General features: G+C 28.0%; 1 protein-coding gene across 1 annotated transcript; it reads right to left on the bottom strand.

Moving 5' to 3' along the window:
• Positions 6,081-7,833, bottom strand: LOC104751737. The gene is made up of 2 exons (XM_010473757.1): positions 7,539-7,833; positions 6,081-7,390 (listed from the first exon to the last, which is right to left on the bottom strand). Exons 1-2 carry the CDS (start codon positions 7,831-7,833, stop codon positions 6,081-6,083), a joined length of 1,605 nt encoding a protein of 534 aa, XP_010472059.1.

The following is a 10,236-nucleotide window of genomic DNA, read 5'->3' on the forward strand; positions in this document are numbered from 1 at the left end:
TTACGTTCTTTGCCAAATTTTGTGATTTTTTACATGTTTGGAGACTTAACTCTGTTGGTGTGTTTGCGTGGATGTGGATTAATTTGTGTTGTTTCAAATGTTTCTTTTGATATAGGTTTTATATTTGGTATTTTATTATGTATATATGTATATACATACGTTTCCAAAATGATTATATTTCTTAATTTTAGAAAAAATCGTTTTTGTTTCTGAAACGTTTCGTCGCGTATCTGTTTTCATTTCTATGCAACCTAGATATTATGTATAATTTGACATGTGTTTGACCAAAACATATCATATCTCCATTCTATAAAAGCAGTTCCACAATAGCGCAAACAGCCTTAGATACTAACCATATCCTTAACAACTTTTGTAATAGTTAATTACATGGAGAAAAAAAACAATGAAGTTTGCTTTTGTTAGTTTCTTGATTGTTACATCCGGTTAGTTTCATATTTCTTATATGTATGAAAAGTACATGTTTATGTTTATAATTCATAAGATAAAATATGGTTTGATTTGTAGTGATGACTATCGTAACATTTCGGGGTGTTGAAACAATACGAAGTTTAATACCTGAAAAAACTCCTCAGCTTGTTTTGCATCATGAAGCTTCGCCGCCTATGGTAGATCTACAAAGTACGACCTGTAAATTATAAAGTATCGTTTAACTTGTATTCCTCGTCAATATATTTTTATATGTTTCTGCAAATGCTAATTTTATATTATATTTTATCAAATAAATAAATTGTGTTAACTAATTATAAAATTGTTTGATATATTTTGTTACGTTTGTATGGTGAAAACTAAAACAAACAAGATGAGATTGATAAGAGCTCTACTGCAATTCTATTCTTTTTTTTTTATGATATATTGGTTTGTTGCAATAATTTTAAGAGAATTTGTTAAAAATAACTCTTTTGATATACCTCTTTTCAAAAATACCCTCTTTTGGCCATTTTTATTTTTGCCCTCTTTTAATTTTTAATGACCATTATACCATTAGATGAAAAATATTTTATTCAATAAAAAGAAAAACAAAATTTTCCCGCCAAAAAAATTTCCGACATATATTTCCGCAAAAAAAATTTCAAAAAACACTACAAAAAAATAATTGTATTAAGACGAAATATTTAGTCACAATACAAAGTATTTAGTCACGATATAAACATTGTTACGAATTTGTGACGATTTTTGAATGGTTGCAATACAATGGTCACAAATTTTTATTTGTAACAAAAACGTCACAAGAGTTGCAACGAATATATTAGTAACCATTTTGTCATCAATAACTACGACACCAAAAAGTAACAAAACTGTCTTAATTACAGACTAACAAAACGTCTTTAAATCGTCACAATTCGTGTTTAAAATAACGTTTTAATTATGTATCTTATTGTTACGAAACTATAGTCTCAAATGGTCACAAATGATAATTAGAAATTTGTCGCAAAATTTTAACAAATACTCAAAAATCATGATATTTTGTGACTATCATAATGTCCAATTTTATCATTAGAAGTTATTTTCAAATGGTGTTAATAATAAAAATTCATTGCATATGATAAAAATTATAACAAAAAAATCAATCTCAAAACAATATTATTTTTTAAATTTATTATCATACAAATTTTTTATAATCATAAACATTAGATATACATTATAAGCTATCTTTATTCTTAAAAAAAAAAAAATCACAAATTCGTCCAGATGAACATATTCGATGATAACTTCCATGTTATAACTCCTATGGAAACGATTTCAGGCTTTCTGGAAAGGTAAGACTCAGATCTTTCCAACGGTTGGTAGATCAGCTTCTGGTTCAATTTGTAGCAGTGGGAAACGATTTCACAAGATGACTGATGTTAATTCGCGAATCTGCGCAGAATAGGTTTGAGAAAACATGTATAACTTTTAATTTACAAAAGGGGTTACAAAATCCTTTGGGGAAAACTTACATCTATGGGTTGGAAAATTGCTCACCAAAATTCGTCCATAAAAGAGTCCGTTTACCCCTTATTTTCCACCATCTCCTAGAGCATGTAAGATCTGTCCTTAATCTCAATTGTGGCTCCTTGTTCTCTTTCTCTCAAATGGTTCATTCTCTCTCTCTAGGTTATGGAGGCACGAAATTATAAAGAATAAAACCCTAATCATCTCTTAAATAAGTCTTGTTAAATTAGGGTTAGAGACTTGGCTTAATGGGCTTTGTATAAATGACATAACAATTTATACTATTTTATGACTAAAGTTTACTCATTTTTATGTCACAAACTGTGACTTGCATATCTTTTATAAGTTCATAACTAATTTACAACAACATATTGGTCACAATGTAGTCATAAGAGTGACGATTAATATTATCGTAGCATATTCGTCACTAATTGTGACAAACTTTTGTTACTGAGTTTTTTCCGTCATAATATAGTGACGAAAATACTATGAATTTGTTACAAATAAACTTAGTCATAATATCGTATTTAAAGTGTCACAAATTTGTGACGGAATTTTTTTGTCTCAAAAATACGTCTCAATAAACTTATTTTCTTGTAGTGAAAAGTTTCAAATTTTGATAAAAAATTTTGACAAAAAAAGTTCCCGCCAAAAATAATTTACAAGGTTTTTAAAAGGTTTTATAAGGTAGAAACCTTATAAATACCTTGTAAACGCTTTTATAAGATTTTTAAAAGAGTTTAAAGAGCTTTTTAAAAAGGTTTTTAAACACCTTGTAAACGTTGTTACAAGATTTTGAAACATTTTGTAAACGCTTTTACAAGGTTTTTAAACACCTTGTAAACGTTTTTATAAGGTTTTTAAAAGGTTTTTAAACACCTTGTAAACGCTTTTACAAGGTTTTTAAAAGGGTTTACAATGTTTTTATAAGGTATAAAATTCAATTTTTTGGCGGGAAAATTTTTCGATTTTGGCGGGAAAACAAAATTTTTAGATTTTGGCGGGAAATTTTTTTATTTTTGGCGAGAATTTTTTTTGATTTCGGTGACTATACATTCTTGTTGTCATTTAAAAAAAATGGTAATTTAGTCATTTTTTCATAAAGATGAATAGTTTTAAAAATAGTCAACATGGAGGGGTATTTTAAAAAAGGATATGAAAAATGGGATATTTTTGAGAGTGTCCCTAATTTTAATTTCTATTTTGCTATATCACTATTTTTTTGTCAATCTAATTCTCAACATAATAGGAATTTCTCGTAAATCTAAATTCTGTCCACGTAATCGGAATGTTCCATGTATTGTTTGGTTTGAACGACATTTCATTATTTCTGCTCATTTAGTTTCACACAATAATATATGATAAATGTATATATGAAAATTGGTTTTTAAATGTTCTATATGTAAGATTTGTATTTTACATGACTTTGTCCTATATAGAGAATATGGTTACAAACATCTCGATATATATATATATATATATATGAAACAATACATAGTAAGGGAGATCAGTGAAGAACTTAGATAGCTCATGAGTATACAACAAAATCTTGATCTATTTAGTAAAACTATACAACTCGTCTATAAACTCGATAGAAATCGAGAAATCTAGAAGATGGAAATAGTAAGAAGGCAGAAAAGAATAGAGAAAAGATTTTAGAGCATCTCCAATGATTCTCTATTTTTATCTGTAAACTCTATTATAGAATAATTTTTGTTCCAATGGATCTCTATTTTCATCTATATAATAGAGATAACTATTTTTTTTCTCTATATATAGAGGAACTCTATTTTTTCCTTAATAAATAGAGGTGAACTATTTTATTTACAAAGTAGTCCTCTCAATCTTTAACTTTTTTTATTATGACCAAAATAAATATTTTAAGAACTAATAATATAAATTTAATAAAATATGTATTTTTAAGAACTAATAATATAAATTTAAGTATAAATATTTATTCTAGAATATTGAGACTACCATTTGGAAAAGATAATTTATATAAATAATAAAATTTATTTTTCATTCATTCCATAATAATTATTTTAATACAACAAAAACTAGTAACTAATTAATAATCTGGTAAAATACTTTGGGATCCACCAATATCTCTAAAATATTGTCCAAACTAACCAAATGAAGTAGATGGAGGAGGAGCTTGTTGGTTTTGTTGTTGATTATTCCGCTTTTATATAATCCGTGCTTGTTTAGCCTCAAAATATCCAGAACATTTGGATGTAGAGTATCCAAATTACAAAATAAAATAATAGTTGATCATTTGTGGGAAAGATACAGTAATGCAGATGGTTAAAAATCTAGTATATTTTATAATTTTTGTATGATGTGATAATTTTTATAATAATAAATATTTAATTTAAATAAAAATAATAATTTTATGAAAATGTTACAAAATTTAAAGTAAAATGGGTTAGTTTACAATTTTATAAATAAAAGGTGTTAAAATAAAAAATTATTTATTTAGAATATTCTTTTTTAGAAAAAAAAATAGGAAAAACCATTGGAGCAAAACTCATCTCTATTATAAAGAAAAAAATTAAAAAAAACTATTAGAGATTGTTTTAAGGTGAAGAAAAAAAAAAGGAATTTCCCTTAATACTATGATACCAATTATTAAAGCTCAGGTTAAGATAGCGTCATTGTTTTGATCACGAAGGAGAACAAGTCAATATCACTCCAAAAAAAAAAAAAAAAAAAANAAAACAAGTCAATATCACCTTCTTCCTCGTCTTGGAACAATGATAGAGAGAAACGGATATGATTTATGATAAAAAAACAAATGAACAACATAATTATTTGTGTGGTCTGCGTGTATACCTTGATTATGGCACTCTGGTGGTTCTTCAATGCATGAAACGCTTTCCCATTTATCCATAGCTTGAGACAATGATAGAGAGAAACGGATACGTACTTGAAATGAGTGTAACGTAGTTTTTCAACTACTGGACTCAAACCAAATACGCTTTAATCTATTAAATTTCAGTGACATATTTAGTTGATAATCATATATATAAAAGTAGAGTTTCAGTCCCTCTTTATTGGTTCACTTGGCAATGCAATTTTAACAAAAAAAGTTATACTCCCTCTGTTTCATAAAAAGTGTCATTTTGACACTTTTTGTTTGTTACAGAAAGAGTGTCATTCCAGAATCCCAAGACAACTTTTACCAGTTTATTCCAATTTTAACCTCAAAACAAATTAATCAAATACTAGTAATATTAGTAATACGTATAAAATTCTAAAAGTCACTTTCTACACAATATTAATGCCTTGCTTTGTAGTCTCCACCACGTTGAACGTCATTGTTCTTCAAAGTTTGTTTCATTTTTTTTTTTATAAATGGAATCAGATCTTAAAATATTCCAAAAGTCACTTTTGGTTGTTAGGAATAAAATATGGCTAAAAACTCTATTCAACATTTGCATGTTTCAGAAGAAAACACGTTGAAGCATGATGTCAAAGCTAAAGTAAGTCATTCGTTTGATCTAAACAAATTTCCTGATGAAGAAAAAGTGGCTGCTAAAGTGGTGCATGCTTTCGATCTAAACATACCGTTGAACGAAGAAGAAGAAGAACTTAAACTTAAGAAGGAGAGGCGAAGTATGGTAGTGGAGATGCTGAAAATTTATATTCCAATGTATTTTGAATGATAACTTCAACGATAAAGGTACCAGCCATGGTATTGGTTTGATTAGTACGATCGTTGTTGGATTTTTAAGGACTTTTGTTTTTGTTATTTTATGACTATGAATAAATTATCAATAAAATCATTGTTTGCTTTAGTATCTAATCATACAGTATTACTTGAGTTTGTTGTTGTTTTTTCACTTTCGTTATAGGCAATGCTTTTTTGGTTTTTTTAGAGTGTGTCGTGTTTTGCACCGAGAAAAAGAACAAAGAAAAAAAAGAGTGTATCGTGTTTTGATTTAATTAATCAGAAGTCTGCACTTTTCTCGTGTGTATGATTTTAACCTCCTTTGCATGAGCTAAACAACATTTGTATAGCAATATTCATCATAAAATAAAATTTAATTTTATTAGAATAAATACTTAAATTCATAACAAAACCAAACAAATTAAGAACTTAAGAAGCAGAAAAGAACGAACCAAACTTAAGTTTGTAGTTGGTTTCTCACACTCTCTACAATACTTGGGTCACACGTTATTTGTTTAGGAAGAAGACCTGCTCTTTCCAATGCTTGTTTCTTCATGTGTGGAATTTTGTAGTTATTAGATCCTCCAACTCTCATAGTTTCTTGCATACAAAGTTGCAAACTCAGGAAAATGTGATTGATCTTCGTCGTTGAATATTCTTCAAAAGCTTTTCTAACGGCAGCAATAAGTTCTTCAACGGTTTTAGGACATACCTTATGTTGTAGGGCTTGGATAGCACTAAAAAATCCAAGGTCAAGAACATTCAAATCTGGAGAACTCGGCGGTTGACATATCAATCGAATGTCAAACCCATTTTTTGAAGCAGCTTCTTGAAATTCTTTATCGCTTGGATTCACATGTGTCCTTGCATTATCTTGTTGAATGAATATAGGTTTCCCCAAATCTTCAGCTGGCCACTTTCCGTGAATGCTCGGAATAACTTCTTCAATTAAGCACATTTTTATGTGTTCCCTTTTGACGGAAGTAATCGGTTTTATTTCCATGACCCCTGCTTCTCTGTTTCTACTTCGTCTTTTTGTAGGTTGCATCGTGACAAAGGGAAATACACCGATCTTTCCCGAAAATACTTCAATACCAGCAACATCAAATCTTGGACGAGCCATAGCAACTAAAAACATAACTTTCCCAATAAAATTCTTACTTTGACATGTCCGCAATGGTTCATCTTCAGCCGGAAGTAGATAATAATTCTCTGACTTCTTAGTCATATAGAACCATTTCTCGTCAATATGTACAATATTGTACATATTGACAAATTTTGGCTCGTGAATCAAACTGTGTGGATCGATCATAGATAAGCAGAACTGGAGTCGTGCTCTCTTAGTCTCCTCTTTAAGATATGGTTTCAGTGCATTACTGTGACGTCGTAGAAGACCTTCTTTTAGTCGTCTATATAGCGTTACATAACTAACTCCAAGTGCTTCTACCAATGACCTCAAAGTTGTTCGCCGGTGAAGAGGAATGTCAGCAATCCGTTGTAAATCAATTTCAACTCTCTTACGACCACAGTTTTTTGTCTTTCGCTCAGATACATCAACTGATGCACCAAGGGGAGTCTTTTTAGCTCGTTCCCATATTCGTTGCACCGTACGACGATGAATCGAGAACAACTCTGAGACTTCTTTTGTTGTTGTTCCATCAATCTTTCCTTTGACACTCCTTTCCAACAAAGCATAATAAATTGCCCATCTTTGAGCATTAGTAACATTCTTTTTCTTTCCATTTGTTGACTGATGATGGTTTTGTTCTGTTCAAAAATATTTAGAAGGAGTAAGTGACACATTTGTATGAACTAAATATGAAAAGTCAAACACACGTTCTTTACGAAACATATTGATATTCCATTTATAACACACCAGTTCTATATGAATATTAGAAAATGATTTAATATATACCTGGGTTTCCAGCAGAGTGATCTTCATCTTCCTCATACAGTTGATTAAGATCTATCTCTACATGTTGTGCATCTGATCCCGCCGTTAGATTTGGATTCAAATCGATTAAAAGAGTACCTTGCGAAGACGAGATGACCGTTATCGGTGTTTCTTCATTTGGATGAACTGATTCAGTATCATCCCTAACGTCTTCAATTTGGAAAACATAATCATCACTACTAACAGGTGGAATATTCAAATCAAATGGATAATTTTCTTTATCTGTTGAAGGTGAACAGTTTAAATCAAAAGCCATAGATAGATGAAGTCTGTAAATAGTGACATGGATCTAATATATTCACGTCCAATATTTTTAAATTTTGTTCGATTGCCTCCACTCAAAATTTTGGCTCCAATTTTTTACTGTAATAAACACGTTGAAATAGATTTAGTTCAAAAATAAGTGTCGATAGTTCTCTTAATTTTAGAACTGCATTAAAGTATCACAATGACTATTGACTAAATTAAGAAGAAGTCTAAGAGATACACGTTTACAAAACTAATTATTTATAATTACATAAAATTAAATTAAAACAGATAATTGTAATTATAAAAACAGTTTAGCGGTATAAAGGAGTTTTAATCTATTTTCTTAATCTGTGTGAAGAGTATCAGAATGACACTCTTTGTGAAACAGAGGGAGTATTAAAATACAAATTTAAAAACAATTAATTTTCACATTTAACTCACATAATATAAAACTGAAATTTTTATAGCTTCTCCCTATAAATTATGCATTAACTTTATTTCTCCACTAAGTTGTATTAATTAATTGTATTAAAACAAAACAATAAATTAGAATTGTAACTCTCATTTTTCTAAATGCAATTTTTCATCATTTCTCTTCCTATAAATACTCATTATCTTATTATCTTAGTCTATCACTCTTTCATTCTCTCATCTTCTTCCACTACTCTCAAATCTCTTTTTTTGTTTTGTTTTGTTTTGTTTTGTATTTTTTTTGTTATTGTTGTTGTATGGGTTATAAAAAATCAAATCAAATATCATTGTAAAAGCTTAGTTTTAGAGTTTGTATGATATGTATATCTTATATATTTATTTTAATCTTTTAAAATGTTTATCTCCATTTTCTATTTTATATTGACATCTTATAAGTAATTTTCATACTTCCTTACAATATTCACCACATAATAAGATCATAAAGTTGAAATGATCCATATGTAATTATCTATTATGTCTCTGGTTATCTCACATATTCATGTATCATTTTTAATAATTTATAAAGATCAATATAATATTTAAAGATCAATATAATTATCCATTTATCCATTTATAAAGACTATTTTGTTTTGTGATCCAATTGTTAAATCTGCAGAGATCAATATAATATATATATTTTTTTATGATTTGAGGTTTTTGAAAACAAAAAGAACATAATTAAACAATTGGTTTTTTGTGTCTTTAATCAAAATTAAAAATTATCCAAAAAACAAAACATATTCAACTGGAACTTAAATATAAAAATAAAATATAATTTTAAAAATATCATTTCACTAAATTCTCTAAAGATGAAACCATTAGTATGAAATCTAGCACTATAAATTAAATTGATGAGTAAAAACCAAAAAAAATATAAGTTATCCTTGGGATTTTAAAAATTATTGAGATTGAAGAATTCATATAATTTTATAAGAAAACTAATTTAGTGTGTCACTTAAAAAGTAATATTTTTTTATATTGAAGTATTATGTGTAAGTGTTGAGTTTATATCAACAAACAACCAAATCATGTGAATTTTGATTCAGCCACTTGGTATTCCTTTTATTTTAGGTTATAAAAAATTAAAATATTTATTTATAATTAAAGACATGTAACTCCATTTAACTCAAATGTAACTCCTATCCAATAATTGTACATTAATTCATTCCTCCTACTAACTTATTTATCTTTCAAGAGAAAATATTTTTGGTTAAATTTTAACATTTTTTATTTGTTTTGGTTGGGTAAACTTATATTCATATTTTGGTTGGCGAAATTAATATATTTCTCATGCAAAATTATTGTTTATAATATATTTCTCATTTCAAAGTTTAAAGCAATATATCATGTATATAAAAGTAAGCTTTTTGTCTCTCCTTATTGGTTGATTTTCATTTAATGTTCTAATTTTTATTTATTTTTTATTTGCTTTCTAATTGCTTTAAACAATATTTAAGACCCAATAAACACAATACATTTAACTCACACATTAAAATAAAATTATAACTGAAAATAAAATAAATTATGCATTAATCATATTCTACCACTCAATTTTATTCAAACACAATAAATTATTATTGTAACTCCATAGTTCTAAATGTAACTTTCATAATTTCTTATCATATAAATAAGCATTCTCTCAATCTATCATTCTCTCATATTGACATTCTTTTACTATGAAACAACCCGACCCTTCTTTTTTTTTTAAATTAAAAACAATATATATAATTAAGCATCCCATACTACTTAATTGACCAATCCAAACCACAACTCAACATTAAACCAGCAATAACATTAAGCACAGCGGAAACATACCAATAATACAAAACCAACAACATCATCAATACAATAACATTCCTAACCTTTCTATCCGGCAACCTAACATAACACTAACCAAGGTTCCAACAACATAACCAACAAATCCAATAACACACAAACG

Source organism: Camelina sativa, chromosome 2, assembly GCF_000633955.1.
Source record: "Camelina sativa cultivar DH55 chromosome 2, Cs, whole genome shotgun sequence".
Lineage (NCBI taxonomy): Eukaryota > Viridiplantae > Streptophyta > Magnoliopsida > Brassicales > Brassicaceae > Camelina > Camelina sativa.

What these genes read in the sequence shown, in the direction of transcription:
- LOC104751737 (XM_010473757.1), bottom strand. Translation starts at nt 7,833, where the DNA reads ATGGCTTTTGATTTAAACTGTTCACCTTCAACAGATAAAGAAAATTAT. An exon ending in TCACTCTGCTGGAAACCCAG is followed by an intron (nt 7,391 to 7,538) that starts GTATATATTAAA and finishes ATTTTTGAACAG; the next exon opens with AACAAAACCATCATCAGTCA.